The sequence below is a fragment of the Geotrypetes seraphini genome, chromosome 5 (assembly GCF_902459505.1).
Source record: "Geotrypetes seraphini chromosome 5, aGeoSer1.1, whole genome shotgun sequence".
Taxonomy (NCBI): domain Eukaryota; kingdom Metazoa; phylum Chordata; class Amphibia; order Gymnophiona; family Dermophiidae; genus Geotrypetes; species Geotrypetes seraphini.
In genome coordinates, this window is record NC_047088.1 from 43,994,244 (window position 1) to 44,021,836 (window position 27,593).

At 41.6% G+C, this 27,593-nt stretch overlaps 1 protein-coding gene and 1 long non-coding RNA gene across 3 annotated transcripts in view; one reads left to right on the plus strand and one right to left on the minus strand.

Annotated features, from left to right (window-relative positions):
- The window catches only part of GPC3 (glypican 3), a 472,642-nt gene that overhangs the window by 324,210 nt on the left and 120,839 nt on the right, over nucleotides 1–27,593 (plus strand). For both annotated transcript variants that reach the window (XR_004539536.1, XM_033945373.1), the window contains exon 6: nucleotides 9,941–10,061. Coding sequence is in view for 1 of the 2 variants with exons in the window: in XM_033945373.1 (XP_033801264.1) it covers nucleotides 9,941–10,061 (121 nt within the window). In the remaining variant the exon portion in view is untranslated. The remainder of the gene's footprint in view (nucleotides 1–9,940; nucleotides 10,062–27,593) is intronic.
- Nucleotides 1–27,593, minus strand: part of LOC117360854 — a 95,476-nt gene that overhangs the window by 5,136 nt on the left and 62,747 nt on the right. Inside the window, exon 5 of the long non-coding RNA XR_004539537.1 lies at nucleotides 1,795–1,862. This is a non-coding gene — a long non-coding RNA (uncharacterized LOC117360854). The remainder of the gene's footprint in view (nucleotides 1–1,794; nucleotides 1,863–27,593) is intronic.

Consider the following 27,593-nt stretch of genomic DNA (forward strand, 5'->3'; position numbering starts at 1 on the left):
TTCTGGAGAATGATGTTTTGCTGTCCCTTCTGGTATGCCATACTGCGCCTTGTCTGGTGCCAGCATGTGTTGAACTTGCAGAAGATCCGGGGGCGGAAGTCACCACTCTGGCTCCCTGCTTGGAGGGAGTTGCTTCCAGTGTTTCTGGCATTGATGAAATGAGTTCAGGGGCAGTAACGAAGTTGTCACTTAATTCAGCTTCCGAGGTGGTGACCCTAGAGATTATTTGTGGGCCTTGGAAAGGCTGGATGAATCGGTGATCAAGTCAACTCGAGAGATACTTAATCTTGCCAGTAAAGTGAAAATGCTTTTGAATAACATAGAGGTGGTCAAAAAAGATTTCTCAGAACAAGTATAGCAAGCACAAGTTGAGATTAAGGAACTAGCCCCCTTTTTACAAAAGCATAGCGCAATCGGTAACAGCTCCTACGCTCATAGGAATTCTATGAACGTTGGAGCTGTTATTGCCATGGCTGGCGCTAAAAACCACACTACACTTTTGTAAAATAGGGGGTAAAGTGAGACGACTACAATGTTAGCTAAAGATAATAGTGTGTTAACATCATAAACTCACCTCAACCAGACACAGGAGAATCCACTCACTATTCACACACCCACCAACCAAAAATGTCAAATGAAGAAAACTATATGACAACCTAATGGCCACCAGAGCAGCAAAACTAGACAGACAATTCACAGATTACAAAACCTTCAAAAAAGAAACAAAAACCCTACTCTTCAAAAAATACATAAAACCTATTTTATGACCAGATCCATCCCAAGCTCCACCTACTATACTATCTACTCCTTATCAAATCTAAAATGTTCAAATTATCCAACATGTATTACCTAATTTCACAACAATTCTTAAGTAATCCGCCTATATATTTTGTAACTTCATGACAACTCTTATGTAATCTGCCTTGAACCGCAAGGTAATGGCAGAATAGAAATCACTAATGTAATGTAATGTAATATAATAAACTGGAGCAATCTGAAAATTTTCATAGGAGATTAAATTTATGTGTACTGAATTTTCCCAAGTCTATTTGCTTAAATCCTGTTGATTTCTTTAAGAAATATTTGATTGAGATTATTCAACATCCCTCACAAGTTATTCCACCATTTAATAAAATTTACTATATTCCTATTACCTCTGAAAAAACAAAGGGGCTAATGGAAGGGAATTTAACACACCAAGAGGAGACTGGTTTAAAAGACTTAGCAGCAGTTCTGCAAGAATCCTTTTCTGATATTAAGGAAAGAGCAAATCTTATTGGTATCATTTGTTTTCAAACAAAACTTAAATGCAGTAATGAAAACATATTTCTGATTTTCAAAGTCAACTTTTTGTGGCCAACATATCTGGATTTATCCAAATGTTACAAAATCTACCCAAGACTGTAGAAAAGAGTTTTTGGCTATGCATAAAGACTTTGGGAGTGTCTTTCCTTTTAGCATACCCATGTAAATGTATGATCCGATATTTGGGGATTAAGTATATCTTTTTTGTACCAAATCAATTCAGAGCCTTTCTTGACCTCAAGAGAATCTCAAGTGGTATTAATAACAAAGGGGCCCTTTTTCTAAGGTGCGCTAGTGCGTCTTAGCACATGCTAAATATTAGCGCATGCTAACGCATCCATTATATCCTGTGGACGTGTTGCCACGTGTTGAGCATTTAGCGCGTGCTAAGACGCACTAGTGCACGCTAAGATGCACTAGCGCACCTTAGTAAAAGGACCCCTAAATGGAAATAAGATGTTCTGGGTTTGTTTTTTGTACTTCACTTACTTCTGTGTTCCTTTTGGTTTTTCTGTTTTCTCCGCAAGGTTCCTTGGCCATGCCCTCTTAATGGTGGTCTAAGAAAGAAATGTTATGTTTTAAATGCCTTTAATAATTGTTTCCTAATGTAACAATATGTTTTCTGTGTTGCTTAAACAGATGGTTACTTGTGATTTATTGCGAATTAATAAAAAATAATAATAAGAAGAAAAGATATTGGGGGAGGGGAGAGAGAATATTGAGATGCTAAAGTCAGTTTAATGGGATCATTGATATTTCCTATTTCATTGTTAATGAAATTAATCACTAATAGCTTGTAACCTTTAGTACAATCTTTGAGTAAATTCCTAATTCAACTTTACATGCATGAAAAAAAAAATCACGACTCATAGCCATCTCCCAAGAAATAGAGATACTTTAATTCCTGCCCTATAGGAAATTTGTTACCCCATGCCACATGGCTATTTACAGCCCGCTGAGGATTCATCATTAGGGAAAGGGAAAAGGATTGGAACTTGTATATCGCCTTTTTGTAGTTTTACAACCACACTCAAAGCGGATTACATACAGATACTTCAAGCATTTTCCCTATCTATCCCAGTGGACTCACAATCTATCTAATGTACTTGGGGCAGTGACTTGCCCAGGGTTTATAGTATATCTTTTAAGCAACATTGTAAACCTGATTTTAAAGGGGTTTTCTCATTTTGTGCCTATAAGTAAAATATTTTTCAACCAAGGCCCGTAATAATGTTGTCTATTCATAAGGATCACTGCAATAATTTTTCTCAATGGTTTTTCCACAAGATGGTGCTATGTAAGTATTTTCTATAAAGTCATTTGCCCAAGATAAGGATAACATTTAAACTAGATATTAGATTTTAGTATGCATATCTACTGTGTATGAGCTACAAAGTCTTTGAGAATAATATCCACCTGTATATTCCTTCTGACAAGCTGTCTAATTTAAATCATAGAGGTTTTTATTTTTTATTTTTTTTACAAGTGGATCATTATGATCTGTTTAAATGACTTGAATGTTAGTATTATAATTCATGGATTTGTGCTGAGAGTATATCAATGCTGAGTTGCATATTAGGAATAATTACTAAGGCTTGGATTCTCAAAATGGTGCTGTTCGGAAGGCGCCGGTAGGTGCCCAAACGGCACCTAAGTTAAGTGTTTTAATTGGCCATCAACGAATTAGTAATTGTGCAATTAAAAAAAAACTAATTAAGAAAAAAAAAGTTGGCACCTAAATCTCTTCTACGCAGATGCTTACTGGTGCCAAAAATCAAGAGGAATGGTTATGGGTGGAGTTGACATTCGGTGCCGCTAAGTGTGTTCCTACTTTGAAGACAGGCACTAGAAATGTAGGCCTATTGAACCCTGGCCTACATTTCCAGGGCTTATCTTCAATAATAATAATAATTATAATTTATTCTTATATACCACCAGACCACGAATGGTTCTAGGCGGTTCACAGAGGATAAGGCTGAACATCCAGTGAATATATAGTTCAAAAAGATACATCAATGTCTAGAATGTACACAATACATGTTATATTTAAAAAGCAATTAGGAAGCTTGGGTTACAAATTTGTCAAATAATTGTGTCTTTAATAGTTTCTAAAAAAAATAATAGGATGAGGCTCCTGGCATGATTTTGCAGACTGCGATTCTCAAAATGGCGCCATAGTTTGAGTAACGTCTGACTGGCGTTGTATTTTCAGGTGATGGCCGATTCTGACTCTGTTTTGAGAATCCAGGCCTAAGAATAGAATCTTAGATGCATTGTGGACAATACATTGAAATTCTCAGCCCAGTGTGTACCTGCAGTCACAAAGGCAGATAGAATGTTAGGAATTATTAAGAAATAGATGGGGAATAAAATGGAGAATATGATAGTGACATGGGCTAACTGCACCTTGAATATTGTATGCAGTTCTGGTAGCCTCAGCTCAAAAAAGATGTGGAGGACCATTTTCAATAAGACATCTAAGTTCAACTTTGGACTTTTCCCGCAAGAAGTCCAAAGTCGGATTTGGAGAAACATCCATTTTCAAATGGGAGGTCCAAATTTTTTTTATTTTTTTTTTTTTAATCACCTATTTGGACATCTTGGGGATGACAGAACTTCTAGACCGCCAGGACGTTTAACTTTATTCACCATTTTTGACCACAAAAACATCCAAGTTAGAAACATCCAAATCAGCACCATTTAGACATGGGAGGGGCCACCATTATAATGGACTGGCCACATAGACATGCCTTAGAGACCACTGCTTTGAATTACACATAAAGGGTGCCAGAAGTATACCTCACCATATACGCCTTAGAATTTATGGTGAGCCCTCCATAACTCCCCAAAAACCTACTATACCCACCTGTCTACCATCCCAGTAGCCCTTATGGTTGCAGGTGGCACCTATATAGCAGTATAATAGGCTTTTCGTGGGCTCATACTTTCCACCATAAATGTTGTGGCTAGAGTGGCTAATTGGTCTAGCTCCTTCTCTCTATGGTTCACTAGCCCAACCTCTGCCTTTGCACCCCCCTCTCCTCCAGCTATGTAAGACATCTGTGTGGATTTCCAATACCAGGTGCTCCTGTTCTAGATACAGATATGTATTGTTTCATTTAGATATTTTGGGGTGGGTGGGAAGGGGTCAGTGACCACTGAGGGAATGTGTGTGTGTGTGGAGAGGGGAAGGGGGGTCATACCTTCTTGCATCCAATAGTCATCTGGTCAGTTTGGGTACCTTTTAGGCACTTAGACACTTCTAAAACAGTCAGAAAGTCTAAGTTCTATCCAGGACTTCTTAATAAAGATTCAATTATCACTGCAAGATATCCAAGTCTAAGCCAGCCCAAAGCATGCCCAATTCCCACCCAAAACATACCTTTAACACCCCCTTTATCAGTTAGACATTCTGGAGGGTGAACAGTCCCACAAGACGTCTAAAATATTTGTTTCAAAAATCAGCACTTGGACGTTTTGCTGAGAAAAACATTCAAGTGCTGATTTAGATGTTTTTATGTTTGAAACTACAGGGGTATGTAGAAAGGCAACCACAGTGATAAAGGGGATTGAACTGCTTCTCTCTGAAGAAAAGCTAATCTGGTGTAGATTGCTTCAGCTCAGAGAAGAGATGACTGATAAAGGATATGTTTGAAAGCTATAAAATCATGATTGGGCTTGAACAGGTACATAGATAAGAGTTATTTATTAGCAATGGACTTTTATTAGCAATGAAGGACATGGTGAGCAGACCACAAAAAGACTGCAGATGTCTAAAATGGTACAAAAACACCTTTATATGCAACAAGAATGGAAGGTTTTGAACACCGAGCCTGACTTGCCCACGTTTCGCCAAATAGCTGCTTCAGGTGCTAAAATAACTAATAAAGATATGAACAAATCCACAATGTTAATAACAACATGAATAGATAAAAGGTGCAGCAACATAACAATGATAAAATAATATGTAAAATGTTAGTGGCAGCAAAAACTTCAGCAACCAACTAAAACCACAATTCTCGACAAAATATAAAATTGGAACTTGCATTAGATAATCTAAAAAAAATTAATGACAGAGGCAGGTGGCACATTATAGACTAACCAATTTATTAACACATGAGCTTTCAAGGACCAGAATACATATCATCAGATTCATGATGATTCATGTATCTGATCAAGTAGACTTTGGTCCTTAGTCTATAATGTGCCACCTGCCTCTGTCAATTTGGATATTTGGGCTCATATCTGATTTGATCTAAGGCAGTGTTTCCCAAACTATATGCTATGGCACCTTGAGGAACTGCGGAAAACTCACGATAAGAACATAAGAACTGCCATACTGGGACAGACCAAAGGTCCATCAAACCCAGTATCCTGTTTCCAACAGTGGCCAACCCAGGTCCCAAGTACCTAGCTACATCCCAAGTAATAAAACAGATTTTATGCTACTTATCCTAAGAATAAGCAGTGGATTTCCCCAAGCCCTCTCAATGATGGCCTATGGAATTCCATTTTAGGAATTTATCCAAACCTTTTTAAAACCCTGCTAAGCTAACTGATTTCTCCACATTCTCCGGCAACAAATTCCAGAGTGTAATTACACGTTATGTGAAGAAATATTTTCTCCAGTTTGTTTTAAATCTACTACTTAGCTTCATCTCATGCCCTCTAGTGCTAGTATTTTTGGAAAGAGTAAACAAGTGATTCGCATCTACCCTTTCCAAGCCACACAGTATTTTATAGACCTTTATCATATCACCCCTGAGCTGTCTTTTCTCCATGCTGAAGAGCCCTAGACACTTTAGCCTTTCCACAGGACCTTGGGGATTCTGTGGAGGAAGACACAAATGAACTTCCAGTATGGCACCCCCACATCCCAGCTGGAAACCTCTCTCCCTTCCCCACACTGCAGGTTAGAATCTTCTGGCTGCCAGCAGCTTAAACCCAGAAGCTATCCCTCTGCTGTAGCATCCTGTCTCTGCAGGGACAAGAAGTTGAAGAACAGGGGAAAGCTGAAAGCATTATGGGCTACGGGCTGGATTCACTAAGCAAACTGATTGTATACTGATCGGTTTGCGACCCCTTTATGACCCCGACCCGATTCACTAACCTTCTGGCCGCACCCGATCCGATCCACGCATGCAAATTAGGGAAATGGCATACAAATCTATCAAGGCAGCGATTCACCAACATTTTCCAGGCACACCGACTGGGCTGGCCGATCACAAAAGAAGTGACTGCTGGGGACCAGTCGCTCAAACCCTTTCCGGCTGCCCTGCCTTCTGCCACCCTGCTCTCTGCCCTGTCAGCACCGATCTCTTGCTGCCCCGAATGCCTCCCACTGTCCAGATCCACCTCCCGTTGTCCCAATCTGCCTCCCGCTGCCCTGATCTGCCTCACGTTGTCCCAATCTGCCTCCCGTTGTCCAGATCTGCCTCCCACTGTCCAGATCTGCCTCCCATTGTCCCGATCTGCCTCCCGCTGCCCCAATCTGCCTGCCCCGCAGTGCTAGCCCATGGTTTTAACCCGTGGGCAAAAGAAAAATAAAAAAGCCAGCCCAGAGGTCTAGTATTAAGTTTAAAAAAAAAATGATTGTGACTCCGATGAGCATGCGCAGACCATCTACAGATGTGTGCGGACCGTACAACAGCGATCTGTGCAGGCAGATGGAGGCGTTCCTCCAATCGCCCCCATCTGCATATTTTTCTTTCCTGAATTTGTCGGACCTGCCCGCTGTCCTCATCTGCTTCCCGTTGTCCTCATCTGCCTCCCGCTGTCCAGATCTGCCTCCCGCTGCCCTGATCTGCCTGCCCCGCAGTACCAGCCCATGGTTTTAACCCACGGGCTTCTAACGGGTTAAAACCACGGGCAAAAGAAAGATAAAAAAAGCAGGCCCAGAGGTCCAGTAAAAAGTTAAAAAAAAAAAAAAAATTATATATATATAGCACCATCACAGTCAGTTTCATTGACTTCACCAAGCTATGGACTTTTTTATAGCATTCATATGAAATGATTGAAATCTTAAGCATGAATTTCAAGCACTAAGCACTTTATATAAAGAAGAAAATCACAATAAAATAATATAATAAGATTATTTAAACAGACTTTCAATGTAGGAGGAAGTGTAGTGATAGACCAAGGGGGTTTGCATTTGGGGGCGTGTCCCCGTTTGCGGCTTCCCTACCTGCGGGTTCTGAGCGCTTCTGAAGTTAGTTCACATATAATGTATTAAATTTAAAAGGATATAGGGAGGGATCGGTCATTTATATACTTGAATTGTTTATCATTTGGATCCAGCAACATTAGATTTATATTCCCCGAGTTTGATTTTGGGCATTACCGGTATGTTTAGACATTTGTGGTGGTAATTAAAAATGTTTTGGGCATTTTTTTTCCTTCTGTTCTGCTCCTTAATGTGCTACTGTGGAGACTGCAGATCCGTTGCCTATCTATTTTCTCAAACCCCTACTGTTGGACAGCCCTGAGCTTTTCATTTGGTTTGCTCAGTGGTAGCTACAACCCTGGTACTCAGTCAGTAGTAAAAACTGTTTTATTCTGTCTTTCTCAATCTTTTTTTTTTTTTTTTCCCCCATAAATTAAACATTTGGAAATGCTTGGCCTATGGTGAAATATTTGTCAAACGCTGCAATAAAAAGAATCTTCAGGCTTTTTTATCTGGCTTTTAGAGATTTGTTCCTGTGCATAATTGTTTTACACCTGTGAGCTCAGCATAGCATTCTTCTTTTCACAAGTAATCTATGCACTTGAAACCATATTGAGCTGATGATTTTCATTTTTAATCTTTTTTATTGAAAATTTTACATAGAAAAATTACAGAAGTAAATCATACTGTATAAATGATACAGACTTAATCATAGGTGAAACAGGGAGACAACACACACCTTTGTATATTACTACTACTACTATTAATTATTTCTATAGCGCTACCAGACGCACGCAGCCCCTGCTCGAAAGAACTTACAATCTAAACATGCAAGACAGACAAACAGGATGTCATAGATACAGTTAAGGGGAATGGTTAATCAGCGGGCTGGGTTGGAGGGCAGAAGGGAGTACAGGACAATCAAGCCATTGTGACATCACTGATGAGGTTGGCTCTTATTGGTGGAAGGAGGCATTATGACATCACAATCTCAACTCTGCTTCCCAAAGACAAACAGGATGTCATGGATACAGTTAAAGGGAATGTTTAATCAGCGGGCTGGGTTGGAGGGCAGAGGAGTAGAGTATAATGGAAGAATAAACAATTATATGACGCCATAAAATGGAAATTAGATAGTAAATTCCTATGGAGACCAGAATAGAATCAGCAATAATACATATCAAGTATAAGTAAGGTTCAACAATATATGATAGTGTCTAGAACAGTTGGAATATACCATACGTTTAGGGAGTAGATGATAATTTTGTTATAGGGAACCATATTTTATTAGTTTTGTAACCCTTATTAGTAAGAGAATTAGCTTTATTAGTTTTACTTCTAAATTTATTAGAGATGGAATTTTATTAGCATATGAAGTAAGGATTTTAAAAATATTGATGAAATCCACTCGATTATGATTTTATTGAGGGCTTCTCCTGGAATTCTGTAGTCCCAAGTGCTGGGTCTGGATGTTGCCTGTGCAACGTAATTGGGTCTCCCTCTCCAGGGCAAGTTTGACTCTGCTGTATCTAACTGACACCATAGGAGAACCTTCAGCCATGCACTTCCCCCCACAAGAGGTGACTAATGGACCTCCCCTGCCATATCCAGCATCTCCTTTCCCTTCCCATCTCTCTCCTCTCCCACCCCTCTCCAAAGTGTCCAGAAACTCTTTCTCTCCCCATCCTCCTAAGCTGTGTAGAATCTCTCATTCCTTCCTCTCCCTCCCAAAGTGTTCACTAGTTTCTCTTTCCTAGCCCTTCAGGACGGTGAGTCTGAGCATGACTCACTGCTACTGGTGTTAGGCCTTGAGCATCCATGCATCTTCAAGGTTTGGCGGGTCCCACTTCCTTTGAAAAAAGAAGTTTAGAGGGGTGAGACTTGTCAGGCCTTGAACATGTGCAGATGCTCTCAAGGATTCCTGCCACCAGCAATGAGTCTGTTGTACACTTTACTGCCAGCTCCTAACCCCCAAATTATGCTAACTTGGATAGATACCAAGTGCTCCTTGTACTAAGGTGCGCTAGTGGTTTTAGTGCGTGCTATATCGCCTCCATAGAGCTTGCGTTAGCATTTTCCATGTCGCGTAGAGTTAGTGCACGTGGCATTGTAGCGCGCGCTAAAAACACTTGCACACCTTAGTAAAAGGAGCCCCTAGTCTGCCTAGTGGTCATGCTGGTTGTCCTCCAGGAGCTGAAATTGCTGCCTCCATTATAATCCTCACGCTCCAGAACTGGCTAGTTTAGGATAGAAGGCCTAATCTAGAAACTAATCCCATGTTCTTGGCATAGCAGAGAACGTACTACCCCTGAACAACTGAGCTAGTTGTAAATAATCTTCATCTCTACGGATTTTTGAAGCATACTGAAAGTATTTCATGTATCGTTTCATGATTTAATCATAGAAAAATGATCAAAAGATAATGCTTCTGGAAGTTTTAGTCATGTTTGTTTTGTTTTTTCACTGGTGCAGGTTCACTCCTCAGATGGTAAGAAACACTGCAAAACCTCAAGCAGGAAACCATGATATGAAAATGAAGGGACCTGAACCTGTAATTAGTCAGATTATTGACAAACTGAAACATATCAATCAGGTAGGTACATTCTGCAATTTTCAGCCAGTCATCTAATGTCTAGAGGCTCCTTTTATTAAAGTATTTTATGCATGAAGCAGATTTGAGGGCTTTCTTGTACACTCTTTTCTGGGGAATTAGATAAAGCCATCTGTTCTTCAGCTGCCTATGATTTGGATTTGTGACCACGTGAAATTCTTAAGTCTTTCCCAACAGAAACATTGTCTTCTGTTTCTGTGACGCTTGCATATAATATTTGTCCACCTGATATTTCAAAGCAGAGAGGTTCCTGGCTGTTTAAATCACTTGCCTGTGGCTAACCACAAATATTCAGCAGCATTTAACTGGTTGGTGCCACTGAATATCCGTGGTTAGTGCCTGAGTTGAAATCAGCTAACTTGTGAGCTTTTCAGGGGCAGAGCTAGCATTTAACTGTATAATTATAACTGCATAAATCGGGCTGCATAAAAAGCTATTCTATCATATCTGATTTATCTTATGCGGTTATGAGCAGAATATTGCACTAAACTGACTAAGTTTTAGTTGGTAACATACAAGCAGGTATTTATTGCCAATGCCTGGACATGACCAGTCATTGAATCTCTGGGAATACAGCTGATAGGAGACATAAAATTGCTGACTGCCACCGGTTGAATATTAGCAGGCACATTTTCTTTGTCTTTCTACTATTTTATTTTTACATTACATTACATTAGTGATTTTTATTCTGCTTGTACCTTGCGGTTCAAAGCAGATTACATAAGAAGAGAACTGGACATTTCCAGGAGGGTACATTACATTGGAGAATACAGATTGAGGGTATAGACTTAATAACATTGGAAGATAAATCAGGTTACATAACATAGCAAGTATTCTGTTTCGTTACATTGGTAGATAGTCGGTTTTGGTAGGATAATTTAGGTTTCAGGTAGCTTTCTTGGCATTTCGTTTGTTTTTTTTTGTTTTTTTTTATTAATTGGTCGATTGAGGGTATGGTGCCAGGGAGTGAGCAGAGCATGGTTGGAGTAAGAGGGGAAGAGGAGAGGGAGATTAGTTAGATTGTATATACTTTTTGAACAGAAGTGTTTTGATTTCTTTACGGAATGCTTTGAGGTCAGATGTTGTGGTTAACAATCTGGTGACTATTCAGTTTTCGATACCATTCTCCCATGGGAGCTCAGAATGGTTTACATCAGGGGTGTCCAACCTGCGGCCCAAGGGCCACAAGTGGCCCAGTGAAGTATTTTGTGTGGCCCCGGTTGAGGGCGATGCAGTGTTTTCCTCTGCTGCCCCTGGGTGTTTACCGTCTTGCTGGCTCCCTCCTCTGTCTTGCTGCAGCATTTGCGCGTTTGTGCGGTCTCAGAAACATTTTTTTCGGACAATGCGGCCCAGGGAAGCCAAAAGGTTGGACACCCCTGGTTTACATGAATTAATTCACGCACTCAAGCATTTTTCCCTGTCTGTCCCAGTGGGCTCACAATCTATCTAATGTACCTGGGGTAATGGAAGGATTAAGTGACTTGCCCAGGGTCTCAAGGAGCAGCGTGGGTTTGAACCCATAACCTCAGGGTGCTGAGGCTGTAGTTTTAACCACTGATATATAACATTATAAAGTATCTTTAAGTACAGAACTCGAGCTTTATGAAAAAGAGAGTTTAGATCATGGCTCAGGCTATGTTCTAAGTATGACGGGATAACAGTTATTAATGTAATTTAAATTATATTTAGAAGAGTCATTCTTTATAATTCTGCTTAGTGAATGTAAGAACACAATATAGGTGATGCTTGCTAATACAAACATTTGCCCACAACTTAATAAAAATAATTGAAGCATGCCTAAAATACTGTCGCATTAGAAATGGGCTTAAAATGTAGGAAAGTCCCACATTAAAATATGCTAAGCCCTAGAATTAAGTAACCTGCCCATGTTCATATGGTGCAGTACTAGGGTGTAAGCCCTAAATCTTAGGCTGCTCTTCTATCTACAACTACCCCTAATTGCACCTTAGCTTCTGCATTTATCACATCACATGTCCTTACCCTCTTCTTCATGCTTGGCAAACCTCTCAGCCAATCAAGAGCAGGCTGAGCATGATCTGTCTTAAAAACTATACAAGTGCCTAGTGTTTCACATTGTATTGGGGTAACTATTGCCCCCCCGCTCCTCTTCATCCTATACATCAGACCAGTTATGGACATCGCCCAAAAATACAACATCAAAATCCGTTCTTATGCGGAAGACATTCAGCTTCTCCTCCCGCTAGGTAAAGACCGATCTACCCAACTCAACAACCTTCAACACTGCCTCACTGACATGAAGAACTGGATGACAGACAACAAACTCCAGCTGGATGCTGCCAAAACTGAGCTTCTTTGGATCAGAAAGAAGAACACTAATTTCACCTGCCCAATACTATCCTGGGATTCCACACTCTTATCAGCCAAAGACCAAGTGCGCAGTCTTGGGGTGGTACTGGATAGCCACCTGTCCCTCTCAGCCCTTATCTCCCAAGTCGTCTCTATCTCCTTCTACTATCTGTGTCAGCTAAAAAGGATCAAACCATATATCACTAAATCTGACCTAGCCCAACTCCTCTATGCCTATGTGCTCTCCAGGATGGACTATTGCAACTACATCTTCAATGGACTCACCGCCAAGGAGCTCAAACGCCTCCAGCGAGTCCAGAACTCAGCAATCCACCTCCTACATGACCTGGATTACCATGACCCCACCTCCCAAGCCCTCCATGCAGAACACTGTCAACCAGTTAACACACGCTGTGCGTTCAAGGCCTTATTATAGCCTACAAGAGATTCCACCTCATCGCCCCTGCCTATATCACATCCAAACTCCCTCAATATACTCCCACCCGCCCACTCCGCTCTGAGGCCAAGAAACAACTATACATCCCTGCAGGAGGATCCCTCCAAATGGAAACAGCTCATAAACGCTCCTATAGCCACTTCATCCCCTGACTTTGGAACCAATTGCCTGCCTAGATAAGATCCCAAGACTCACTGATGACCTTCTGGAAAAGGCTGAAGACACATCTCTTCAACTGAACTGTCCTAACAGACAGCTCCCCTCCTTGCTCCCCTTCCTTAATCTCCTGCTCCCTCTCTCTCAACCCTCCTCCCTTCCCATGCTCCCCTTGTTCCCCTCTTCTCACCTGTCTCTCTACAAATGCCTGTAAATTTTGTCCTGTATTTAACTGTGAATGTCAATTGTAACCCATTCTGAGCTCCCAGGAGAACGGGATAGAAATCCAAATAAACAAATAAATTTTATTTACTTGAAATAGTGCATTTTTGAACAGTGGTTTTAATTGGCGGAGATTGAGAAACCCGTTTGGTTTACAGGGAACAGTGGTGAATCCACTGCCTGGATACTGAGGGCTCCGTTTACTAAGCTGCAATAGCATTTTTAGCGTGCGAAGAATTTTAGTGCGCGCTAAACCCACGCTACGCAGCTAGAACTAATGCCAGTTCAATGCTGGTGTTAGCGTCTAGCGCGCGCACGCTAAAACCGCTATTACAGCTTACTAAAAGGAGCCTGAATTTCTGCAGAGCATAAATGCTTCAGTTGAGTGTTATTTTCCTGGAAAGCCAATGATGGAATCAAGAGTAATGATGACATCCTCCTATCCTGCTAACTCTGATAGACAAACTTTTTCTAATCAACTTCACAGAGGGGATACTGACACTACAACTTAATAATGACACTACTACTTAATAATGCCTCCTACTGGACTTGATTTACATGAGCCCTTTATAAAGTTAAGAAGTTACTTTGTGTAACCATTTGTATTTGTATTTTTTGCACCACGTCCATAATACATAATACAATAGTAAATAATTTTATAACTTGTGTACAGGTAAGAAGTGCATGCATACTGTTCTCTGTGTGAGTTTCTATGAATTTTCTTTTCTTTTATATTTATAGCTTTACAATAATATGGTACAAGCAAGAATTTGCAGCACAACTAGGTTTTTGATACCAAGGAATTACTGCCAAAAAATAAGAAATAAAAGGACCAAAGGTTTAGCTTGATGCATACTTAGAATAGGACAAAACAATAATTAGATACCCCACTATGAACTCACAATAAAGGAGAGTATACAAATACAATGAAAGAGTAAATTTATAAAGGAGAAAAAAAGAAAAAGGAAAAGGTCCTCAGAATTGCAGCCCACACAATTGCCAGTCAGTGATGAATAAGCATATCCTAACTTCTATACCACAAATTTCTTACGAAGGAAAGTAAGGTTTGCATTTTTGCAGATGATATCAAGATTTGTAACAGAGTGGACACCCTGAAAGGAGTGGAAAACATGAAAGAGGATCTGCAAAAGTTGGAAGAATGGTCTGTTTGGCAACTAAACTTCAATGCAAAGAAGTGCTGAGTGATGCATTCAGAGAGTAGAAATCCAAGGGAGCTGTATGTGATGGAAGGTGAGAGGCTGATATCACCCCGAGGTCCCTCTCCTCATCCGTGTATAACATTTAAGGATTTGAAAGTGATGAAACAGTGTGACAAGGCGGTGGCTGTAGCCAGAAGGATGCTAGGCCCTATAGAAGAAAGGAGGTGTTGATGCCCCTGTACAAGTCATTGATGAAGCCCCACTTGGAGTATTGTGTTCAGTTTTGGAGGTCGTATCTGGCTAAGGATATAAGACTTGAAGCTGTCCAGAGGATGGCGACAAAAATGGTAGGAAGTTTGCACCAAAAGATGTACGAGAAGAGACTGGTAGATCGGAGTATGAATGCACTAGAAAGAGGATGGTTTGGGGTGATATGATACAGATGTTTAAATATTTGAAAGGTATTAATATAGAACCAAAAGTAAACACTAAACACAAGGAACCTGTCATGTAATGCAGCAGCCACAGGAAGGAGCTTGGTGTCTGGGATGGGGGGGGGGGCAGTATATGGGTATTAAATGCCATTGAAGCCTCAAGGGGTAACTCTGTAATGTTGAGATAAGGAGGAGGACCTGGGAAGGCAAGGTTTGGCCAGGAGAAAATACAGTCCCCTTTGGAGTACTGGGAAACAAGGGGAAAACCCGGGCTAGAATCTCGTGGGGGAAGAAGGAACTAGGACCATTCCATTGCCTTAGAGAGAGATCCCAAGAGAAGATTCCTAAAGCAATCAGGGGTGGGTCCCTGGGAAGAGCTGCTCCTGAATTTTCTCAGCCCCTAGATAAAAGCAGGTTTACTTGACGAGAAGGAGGAGGTGACATGAATGAAATAGCCTGAGCTCACAGCCAGATGAAGAAGGGAAGCCTGCCTGGAGTAAATGAAGAGGTCCTTGCTGATCCACAGTTATGCAAGCAGCAAATTAATCTTGGCAGGACTGGATCTATGGACAGAAGTAGTCAAAAGACGGTCTGTTCAGGAGTAATGTAGTAGTGCTGGGAGTAGTTTAGAAGCCAACACTGTTTTTTTTTTTTGGGGGGGGGATGTTGTTGTGTGTTTAGTGTTTCCTTTTAGTTATCAGCTAGGAGTGGAGGATGACATGGAAAAGAGGTACATAAGAACATAAGAAATGCCTTCACCGGATCAGACCGAGGTCCATCAAGTCCGGCGATCCGCTCACGCGGCGGCCCATTTAGGTTCTCTATGATGAAAACTTGAAATTACCGTATCCCTCAATATGATTTGCAAGAAGGTGTATATCCAACTTGTGCTTGAAACCCCGAAGAGTAGTCTCCGCCACAACACCCTCAGGAAGAGAATTCCAAGCGTCCACCACTCGTTGTGAGAAACAGAACTTCCTGGCATTCGTCCTGAACCTGCTGCCACCCAGTTTCAGGCTATGACCTCTTGTCCGTGTCACATCTGAAAATCTTAGTAATGCTGCTTCTTGGTCCATTTCATCAAATCCTTTTAATATTTTAAAAGTCTCTATCAAATCGCCTCTCAGTCTTCTCCTCTCGAGTGTGAACAGTCCCAGTTTCTTGAGGCTGTCTTCATAGCTCAAATTTTTCATTCCTTTGACTAGTTTCGTGGCTCGCCTTTGCACCTTCTCCAACAGAGTTATGTCCTTCTTAAGATAAGGAGACCAGTGTTGTACACAGTACTCCAAGTGTGGTCTGACCATTGCTCTGTAAAGCGGCATTATGACTTCTTCCGATCTACTCGTGATCCCGTTCCTAATTATGCCCAACATCCTGTTTGCTCTCTTCGCTGCCGCCGCACATTGTGCCGATGGCTTCAGGGTTCTGTCAATCAGTACCCCCAAATCCCTTTCGTGTTCGCATTTTGCTAATGTTACCCCAAACATTCTATACTCGTGTTCTTTATTCTTTTTTCCTAGATGCATCACCTTGCATTTATTAATGTTAAAATTCATCTGCCACTTTGTCGCCCATGTTTCCAGCTGTCTCAGATCCTTCTGAAGCTCCTCGCAGTCCCTTTGAGAGCCAACTGCCCGACATAATTTTGTATCATCGGCGAACTTTATTATATTACTTGTTGTTTCCTCCTCAAGATCGTTTATAAAAATATTGAACAAAATAGGCCCAAGAACCGAGCCCTGGGGCACTCCACTAGTCACTTTCACCCAGTCCGAGAATTTCCCTTTTATGTTAACCCTCTGCATTCTGTTCTCTAACCATAGATCCATCTATGCACTTCTCCCCCTATTCCATGTAGTAAAGTATGAGTTCATCCCAGGTGAGGAGGTGAATAATCAAAAGGAACCCCTCCCCCTTAGTCTGCCCTAGATGAACATTGCAGGTGCCTGAATAGGAGGTCAGGTAAATGTATTTACATATGTAAATGAGGCTAAGCGAACTATCTTTGTAAACCTTGTTCTCCTATGGAGAAGGAGGGCAAGTGAGTGTGTGCCCCCAGGAAGTAACAGGTACGCCTCCTAAAAGATAAAGTGAATGTCAGGCATAAAGAAGTAGGCTCACTCTGAGTCTAATAGTGCAGGAAGATATAGATCTCGCGCAGGATTTGCTATGCTAACCAAGGTAATGTAAAGAAATAAAGCAAAAAACAAAGGAAATAAGATGATACATTTTTTATTGGACTAATTCAATGCATTTTATGATGAACTTTTGAAGGTAACCTTTCTTCTTCAGATCAGAAAAAAGCAAATGTTGACAAATATCAGCAGTGGCGTACCTAGCATATGTGACACCCGGGGCCCATCATTTTTTGGCATCCCCCCATCTGTACGAAAAACATGATTTTTAGTAACAATCCACATGTCACACATGAGTACCTAGGAAAAGGCAGCATCTTACATATGCAGTGAGAAGTACAACATCAATACACCCATTGTAAAACTAAACAAGCCAGACTAGTACAGATCAATCCTACACTGTCAATCCTAACAGAAAACCATGTCTTTCGAACAAACAGAACACAGAAAACACCTTTGCCTAGTATGGAATAGGTAATCACAAACTAACCCCTATCCCTTTTACAAAACTGTAGTGTGGATTTTAGCCACGGTGGTAACAGCTCTGATGCTCGTAGAATTCTGGGCATCAGAGATGCTACCACCATGGCTGGTGCTAAAAAACGCTCCACAGTTTTGTAAAAGGGGGGATAAAATAGAAATACATAGACAAAGGTTAAATTGAACCAGCAAGAAGCTGGACTCTGCATACAATGCAAAACCACAGAAACAGTGACACATGTCTCCTAAAGCAATAAATAAATAGAAAATTTTTGTTCTACCTATGTCTTCTCTGGTTTCTGCTTTCCTTTTCTTGTTACTCTCTTCCTTCCATCCACTGTCTGCCATCTCTCTGCCCCTATATGGTATCTTCTCTCCTTCGATGCCCCTTCCAGAAACTGTATGCCTCCCCCTTCCATCTCTCCTTTCACCCCCGTTGGTCTGGCATCTCTCTCCTCTCCTTCCCTCTCCCACACCTCTCTTCTGCAATCCCTTTCTTCCCTCGTTTTCCTTTTCAATTTATTTTCTGCATCCATCTAAATTACGTTCTTACTACCCTCTCATCAATTTCCTTTTTTACTATCTACCTACAGCTCGCCACCTCTTTCCCTCACCCCTTCCAGTATTTCCCTAACTCAATCCTTTTCCCTCATCATGTGCCCTCCTTTTATTTATCCCCTCCTTCCATCATCTGCCCTCTTTTCTCTCCCCACTTCCATCATTTGCCCCTTCTCTCTCTTTCCCCCCACTTCCATCATCTGCCCCTTCTCTCTCTTTCCCCCTCCTTCCATCATCTGCCCTCTTCTCTCTCCCCACTTCCATCATCTGCCCCTTCTCCCCACTTCCATCATCTGCCCCTTCTCTCTCTTTCCTCCCACTTCCATCAGCATCTGCCCCCTTTCGCTCCCTACAACCCAATTCCATGCAGTATCTTTCCCCCTTATGTCTCTTTCCCTGCAATTCCATCAGCATCTGCCCCTTTCTCTCCCTCCACCACGCATCCATACCACCCTGACCCCCCTTTGTCACCCTTCACCATGATTCCATACCACCCTGACCCCCCTTTGTCACTCTTCGTCATGATTCCATACCACCCTGACCCCCCTTTGTCACCCTTCAGCATGATTCCATACCATCCTGACCCCCCTTTGTCACCCTTCAGCGTGATTCCATATCACCCTGACCCCCCTTTGTCACCCTTCAGCATGATTCCATACCACCCTGACCCCCCCTTTGTCACCCTTCAGCGTGATTTCATACCACCCTGACCCCCCCTTTGCCATCCTTCAGCGTGATTCCATATCACCCTGACTCCCCTTTGTCACCCTTCAGCGTGATTCCATACCATCCTGACCCCCCTTTGCCATCCTTCAGCGTGATTCCATACCACCCTGACCCCCCTTTGCCATCCTTCAGCGTGATTCCATATCACCCTGTCCCCCCTTTGTCACCCTTCAGCGTGATTCCATACCATCTTGACCCCCCTTTGTCACCCTTCAGCGTTATTCCATATCACCCTGACCCCTCTTTGTCACCCTTCAACGTGATTCCATACCACTCTGACCTCCTTTCTTTCTCCATCCCAAAGGTCCCGCGATGACTGCTTCTCCTCGGATGGAAGAGGTAAGTGACTTCGGAGGGGCCTGGGCCGGCAGACGCAGTTAGTTGCGGCAAGATCCTGCGATGACTGCGGCTGCCGTTCCCCATCCCCCTCCCCCCCCGACGTCACTTACCTCTTCCCAGTCATCGCGGGACCTTCTTCACTTCAGCGCGGCTGCTGACTCTTCTCTAAGTACGGCAGCCGCGCTGAAGTGCCGTTTGAAGCAGCGCAGGAGGTTCCAGATCCGGCCGGCTGTGCACCCCCTTGGAGTGTTCAGCTGGGGCATACCGCCACCCCTCACCCCCCCATGGTACGCCACTGAATATCAGTATATATAAGGAAAACATGAAAGCATTTCAGGGATAAAAAGGGGGAGGGGAGAGGCAGGAGATAGAAAGGTGGTAGAGCAATTTTAAATGTATTTCTAGTAAGAACATAACATAAGAACATAAGCAATGCCTCTGCTGAGTCAGACCTGAGGTCCATCGTGCCAGCAGTCCGCTCACGCAGCGGCCCAACAGGTCCAGGACCTGTGCAGTAATCCTCTATTTATACCCTTCTATCCCCTTTTCCAGCAGGAAATTGTCCAATCCTTTCTTAAACCCAGTACTGTACTCTGCCCTATTACGCCCTCTGGAAGTATATTCCAGGTGTCCACCACTCGTTGGGTAAAGAAGAACTTCCTAGCATTCGTTTTGAATCTGTCCCCTTTCAACTTTTCCGAATGCCCTCTTGTTCTTTTATTTTTCGAAAGTTTGAAGAATCTGTCCCTCTCTACTCTCTCTATGCCCTTCATGATCTTAAAAGTCTCTATCATATCCCCTCTAAGTCTCCTCTTCTCCAGGGAAAAGAGACCCGGTTTCTCCAATCTCTCAGCGTATGAGAGGTCTTCTATCCCTTTTATCAGATGTGTCTCTCTCCTCTGTGGGAAAGAAAGCCTTGTCTGGTAGGTGTCAAAATACCTTATCATTTTGATTTCAAAGGTTTTATGTTCTTGGATTTTTTTAAAGTTGCCTTTTAGTATTCTCACCATAAAATCATTGGTGCAGTGATCAGTTTTTCTAAAGTGTTGTCTGGCAAAGGTGATATCCTGGTTGATATTGCAATTCTTAATATGATATCTATGTAGGTTGATTCTGGTCTTTAGCATTTGGCTTGTTTCACCAATGTAACATGCCTTTATGAAGTCATAAAGAGTAAATATGAATCACAATTAACATGTATTTATATTGAAGTTATACAAAGATGACCACAGAAGATTTAGAAGTGAGTAGTTTTTCAAGATTTGTGATTATATCATAAGTCACTTTCACAAATTAGTCCACAGATGTAGTCTCCCATCATGTTCTCATTATTATTGTGTTTGGTATCAGTGTTCGAAGTCCAGTATATCCTGGAGGAATCACTCACATTGCTTCTTTGAGTATGCTCCCATGTTCTCCTTGAATGTCTCAAGATGAGCATCAAGGACATGGACTTTGAGAGACATTCTACAGCCCATTTATTCTAATTCTTCAGCAGATTCTCAACCAATTCCACATAGTTTTTGGCTTTGTTATTGTCCAGGAAGCCTCGAACCACTGTGACAAAGCTGTTCCAAGCCACTTTCTCCTTCCTAGTTACCTTCTTGGGAAATTATTTGCACTCTAGGATCTTTTTTATCTGTGGTCTGATGAAGACACCAGCTTTGAATTTTGCCTCAGATGGATTAGGGAAGATGTCTTCAAGGAAATACTTGAAGGCTGCCAACTCCTTATCTAGAGCTCTGACAAATTGTTTCATTAGGCCCAATTTGATTTGGCATCAACACCTTCCGTGGGTCCATCAATGGTTCCCATTTGACATTGTTTCTCCCCACAGAGAACTTAGTCTGCTGTGGCCAGTCCCACCTTTGATAGTGCACCTTTGTATCCCTGCTGTCCCAAAGGCAGAAATAGCAGGGAAACTTGGTAAAAGTGCCTTGGAGACCCATTAGGAATGCCACCATTTTGAGGTCTCTGATAACCTCCCAGAAATACTCATACTTCAAGGTGCATAGTAAGGTCATGATGCTGTTGTAATCCTCTTTGAGGTATACTGAATGAGCCAGTAGAAGAGACTGGTACTTGTTCCCTTTATGGAACAGCACATCTTTTATGTTCCTGGAAGAGCTGTCAATGAAGAAACACCACTTTTTCGGGTTACAGGCAATTCCAATTGCCTCAAACTGACTGGTCACATTGTGGCGGAAGCAGAGCTCATCTTGATAGGTGAAGAAGGTAGAAACAACTTGGTGACACTTCCTCTGATCTGTGACTTGCACACTTTCATCCAACAAGTTCCACTGCTTGAGCCTAGACATCAAAAGTTCAGCACTGGACTTGGTGAAACCAAGATCTCTGATCAAGTCGCTGAGGTCTTTTTGGCTTGGATAGAATGGGGTTCTCTCATCAGGTGCACCAACAATATTGTAAACTGGACCTACAAAATCTCCCTCACTCTCTGACTTGCTGCTCTCTTCTGAAGACAGCTGCTCTCTCTCTCGGGGAGTGGGTATAGGAAACTCAGGGCAATGTGGCACCAGGGCGATGGATGAAGGAATGTATGGATGTGATTGCAGATACATGCGTGCCAGTTCAGTGTTTGGAAGGGTCCACCATGCAGAAGTAATAGTTGCTTGAGTGGTCAGTGGGTTCCTGCCAAATTGCCATGTGGCAATACCCTACAGTACCTTAGTAAAAGGGCCACTAAGTTTACTCAGCTGCAGAAAAGGTAAAATTCAAAATATCAATGTCCTGGTCACAAAAGTAAAGTTTTGTGGCATAGGCAATTAAGAAAGAACACTTATTACCCAGGAACAAAACAAATTTTGTCACATAGTGAAATTATTTACATTTTTTCTTTTAACTTCATGAATTTTGGTATCAGTATAAACTCCACAGCATTCAGCAGAATGTAGCTTTGTATTTTCACTGCATGGTCTCAAACACTTCATACTGTTGAATGCCTTTGAGTATATATGCTGGCAAGATTTTATTTGGAAGATTAAAGAAGAGAAACCTCTGATGCAGATGATTTCATCCTTTGCTGATGGTATTTTTGGCAGCATTGGGTGTTTTATGAGAAACAAGATTATATTGCCAGTGGTTTGTTTTATTCTTTTTAGAATCCTTGGCTTGCATGATAAATACAGGCAATATCAACTTTGGAATAAAGTTTACTGTAAGTGTATGTCCCAAGGAGTTGCTATTTACCTTATATACTCAAATATAAACCCATCCAAATATAAACTGAGATACTATTTTTGCCCCTTTATAGGGGAAAATCATAATTCAAATATAAACCTCATCTGGAGTATTGCATTCAGTTCTGTTCTCCTTATCTCAAGAAAGATATAGTGGCACTAGAAAAGGTTCAAAGAAGAGCAACCAAGATGATAAAGGGGATGGAACTCCTCTCGTATGAGGAAAGACTAAAATGTTTAGGGCTCTTCAGCTTGAAAAAGAGGGAGATATGATTGAAATCTACAAAATCCTGAGTGGAGTAGAACGGGTACAAGTTTCACTCTGTCAAAAATTACAAAGACTAGGGGACACCTGATGAAGTTACAGGGAAATACTTTTTAAAACCAATAGGAGGAATTTTTTTTTCACTCAGAGAATAATTAGGCTCTGGAACACTTGCCAGAGGTTTTGGTAAGAGCAGATAATGTAGCTAGTTTTAACAAAGGTTTGGACAAGTTCCTGGAGGAAAAGTCCATATTCTGTTATTGACAAAGACAGGGGGGAAGCATGTATTGGTAGCATGGAATATTGCTACTCTTTGGGTTTTGGCCAGGTACTAGTGACCTGGATTGGCCACCGTGAGAGCGGGCTACTGGGCATGATGGACCATTGGTCTGACCCAGTAAGGCTATTCTTATGTTTATAGCTTATGTGTTAATTATTTGTATTGATGTTATCATTGTCTTTTATACTGTTTAGGTTAGGACCCCTGACATAGGCACTTTCCAAAACATGGCCTCAGTGTATTATATGGATCCTGCATCATTCCTACTTAATCCTTTTGGCCATCTCTATTGTCTTGGCCCTCTGTGAAGTGTGGTTCTTCTTGTGCTCTTTGTCTTTTTGTGTTGTGACTCAGAAGTCATTTTTGGTTGCTATGAACAAACCCTTATAAATCCAGACTCCATGTGGACTCAATAATTTCACAGTGGAGTGGCATTCTTTTTGTGCTATTACAAGAGAACCGGCATGCCATTTGATGGGAATGTGTCAGCTCTGCTTAATGCATATTTGTGGTTGAACATGTCTTGTTGAGTTTTGCTGTCTGTTTTGGTATTTTCAAGAAGATTTAATGCTCTTTTACGTCAGCTGCTATTGTGTACTGCTGTTTGGTCTGTAAACATTCCTTTCATATGATCTTTATCATTTGCATTGTGAGAATATCATACAAAATGTTGCCATTTAGTCTGCTTGTAAATTCAAAATATTTTTTTTATTGCACACTAAGGAATAACGTTGACTCTTACACACTGTATAATCATCTTATGAATGGTAAATTGCTTTTAGTGTTCAGAATCTTGTACTGTATACACTTTTTAAAAATTTAGCTCAGATTAAAATCCCAAAGAAGCTGCCAAATATTCAATAATTCAAAAAGAATTATTTGCAAACATAAGTGAAAACTTATCTAAAGGTTCTTGGCTGACATTTCCGCATGATGTGTTGGAGTCTGTGAGCATGGACAGTGCCTGAAGCAGAGGTCAAAATGAGGCACCTTGTTGGTCTACACTAGGGGTGTCAAAGTCCCTCCTCAAGGGCCACAATCCAGTCGGGTTTTCAGGATTTCCCCAATGAATATGCATGAGATCTATTTGCATGCACTGCTTTTAATAGATCTCATGCATATTCATTGGGGAAATCCTGAAAACCCGACTGGATTGTGGCCCTTGAGGAGGGACTTTGACACCCCTGGTCTACACCCAGATTCCCACTGCACCATTATCATTGGTTTGATCACTGTGACGTAGACAAGATTTCACTTATGTTTGAAAATAATTTCTTTTTGAATTCTATTTTCTGGGTACTTTGTGAGACTTTATTTAGTATTGAACTTTGATGTGTTTGCATGTTACTTGGGAAGTTTGGTTGGCACTTTATGGAATACGACAGCGATGATGTTAACTTTGGCACATGCTTTTTCTTTGAGATCTGTGTGAGCTTAGCATACAGCTTAGTGCATGGACATTGCAAGTTGCATTGTTGACTGTAAACTGAATATCTCTGTTTCTATTTATGTCATTGGTAGTACCAAATTTAGCTGGCTATCTTTGGTAGGAGCTCGATGTGTTCCAAGGATGTGATTTAACTTTAACCAGATAACATCTGGTTAAAGATTACTAGTTACCACTGGTCAAAAAATACCTGTTCTAAGCTAACTGGATAAGATAGTCAACTTTAAATAAATTTAATATTCTTTCAATGTTCAGTTGAAGATATACTCATAACTTACCCAGTTACTTTTAACCAGATATCTCACATCTGAATATTGGCTCTTCGAGCGATACATTTTCCTTAGCATATTAAAATTGTGATATACAGTACTTTTTCCTTAGATGCTAAGGGGCTTATAATCGAAACAGAAAAATGTCTAAAAACCGGCCTAAATTGGCACTTGGACGATCTAAAAGACAAGTTGTCCAGTGGCGATAATCGAAACAGATTTTAGAAGTATTTAAAAATGACCTAGGCCTTCACAGTGCTGCTGAACGACCAGAGCTAAAAGGGGTGTGTCAGGAGGAGTGTGGAGGGCGGGATTGGGTGGAACGTGGGCCGTCCTAGACTTAGTTGTACTACATGTATAACTGAAAGTTTTACAACACTGCCAAGACGGAACTTGGAGGTTGTGACTTAGGCCATCTAAAACCGGGTCTGAGTCCACAAAGGTATCCAAAGTGACCAGATAAGCACTGCAGACACAAAGTACAGACCCCCACACACTGACCCAGTCATCACTGCCCCCCACATAAAAATCATAATAACAACTTTACATATCTGCCTCCAGAACATCAGCACTTGGCAGCCTGGCATAGGAAAGTCTAGTAGAGCTGCACAGAGGTGGCTTAAGTGGTCTTGGGGGTGGGTTAGTGAACCATGGAGAGGAGGACCCAGGCCCATAAGCCACTCTAATCACCCTTCAAAAAAAACCCTAACCCTTTGTACTGTCATATAAGTGGCTCCTGCAGCCATAAGGTGGTATTGGGGTGGTAGATAGGTGAGTCTAGTAGAATCTGGGGGTGTTTTAGGGGGCTCACCATGACCTATAAGGGAGCTGTAGTGAGATGTTTATGTGGGACTCTTTTTGTGAAGTTCACAGCAGTGCCCTGTAATGCACCCCACTACTCTGGTACCATGTCTGGGTGTCCAGTCCATCACTTTTCTGGCCCCTCCCACACCCAAAAGGTCTTTTTCTAAGCGTTTGTGACTTGAATGAATTTTTGGACAAAAATGGGGTATAAAGATGGATGACTTAGCGGTCTGGATGATCAGATGGCTGGACGTACAGTTAGATGATTATCGGAAAAAAATATGTTGGACGTATTTTTCAAAAATGGACCTTTTCCCATGTCCAACTTTGGGTGACTTAGGCCCAAAACGGACTTAGACGTTTCTTTTGATTATGCCCCTCCACGTGTTTCAGCACCATCTGATGCAGGCTTCAGTATTGAAGTCGAAACATGGACCATTTCGGGTCTGAAAAGATCTGAAAGGATATGCACTATGGACTGATTATTTGTACATGTGTTGTATTCAATATATTAATAAACTCAATTCCATCTCAGGTTGATGTGTACGGTTCCCTCCCCACTTCTCCTTCTCTGTTGGTTTTTGTGAGCCATCATGAGGTAGATTTTCAATGCCATTTACCTGGGTAAACTGGCCTGTTAAAAAATTGCATTCCTTTACCTGGCTAAATATAAATGTGAGCTTTCACATCCTTATACCTCTAGCCAGTCTGAGCAGAGGTGCTCCCAAAACAGATTTGGGGTAGCAGTTCATGTAGATTGGATATTTATGTGTGTTCACACTGATATGCAGCAAAATATTGCCCCCAGAAAAAGTGGATGCAAAATGCATGAGTAGGCCCCCTTATTGACACAGCCAGACAACACCTTAGCACAGGAAAAAAAAATGCTTCTCATACAACTGGACCTGACCGCAGCATATGGCCGAGTAGACCATAAAACCAGAGTGGAATTGTCCCAGTCAGAATGGTGCGCACCAAAGAAAGTGTCCTTCAACTCATCTGATAAATTCAAATGCATTTATTCATCCAAAGTCTCATAAATTCATCCAATGACTCAATGACCCGACATGCAAATGTTTCGGCCTAACCGGCCTGCCTCCGGAGTCTTATGAGTCTTTGATGGGTGTATTAGAAAAAACCGTACAATACATAAAGATACACGCACCCTCTAAACGCGGCTGTTTGAAGTCGTAAAGCTGTGAATGTCACTACGACCGTGCTGCATTATAAACACTATAAGCGGTATATGCCAGACTAGCAGACTTGCCTCTACCACATCCTACTCTCACTGGCTTCACTTCCTGCTTCCTCAGTGGTGAGATACTGCAGAGTGAAGATTATAAGTAAATACAAGTCGCTGAGGCTGCCAGTGACACCTCTGAGGTGCACCAGGGAGGAAGGTAGTTTAGAGAGAAAGTTGCCAGTCTGAGGGCAGGGGTGGGTTGAGAGAGATACAGATATTTGGGGATCAGGGGCAGAGGGGGTGGGACAGAAAAGAGAGGGAAAGTTGTTGGATAAGGAAGCAAAAGAAAACTCCTATATTCTATATATATTTGAGGGGGTGGGAAGGGCAGATCTTGATATATGGAGAAGGGGGAAGGGGTTAGAAAGACCCTCCCAAAATGCCAGGTCACCACTGGTCCAGAAGGAATTCAGCAGTACGGAAACATGTTAGTGTGTTTGAAAAGCCACAGAGGTGTGGAGCAGGAGGGGGGTCAAAGAGCCTTTTTCTGCTGCACCTACCGGCCTCTTGGAACCCACCTTACTTAGAATAGTTGCTTTGTTATAATTACTAAACATTTCCAAAAGAATTTCAAGGTTGAAAACAAAAGAAAGGGAGTCTCTACCAAAAGGAAAAATCTTCCAGACTTGTAATGTTAAAATGTATCCTTCTCAACAACTGCACACAGATATATTTAGCACTGACTGTAGGATGACAACAGGGAACTCAAGGACATTGCTGAGATATTCTAGATCTGAGGCTCTGTTTTTTCAGATATTTAATTCCATGCTGGCATTAGAGTTAGTAGTTGAAAGTCCTTGTGTAATTTTAAACCAGGATTTGTTAGTAAATGTTTATGCATGGTACAGTAGAGGAGGAGGTCGTGGTTAATAGGGAATAGCCCAGTGGTCTCAAACTTGCAGCCCGGGGGCCACATGCGGCCCGCCAGGTACTATTTTGAGGCCCTCAGTATGTTTATCATAATCACAAAAGTAAAATAAAACAGTTTCTTGATCATATGTCTCTTTAGCT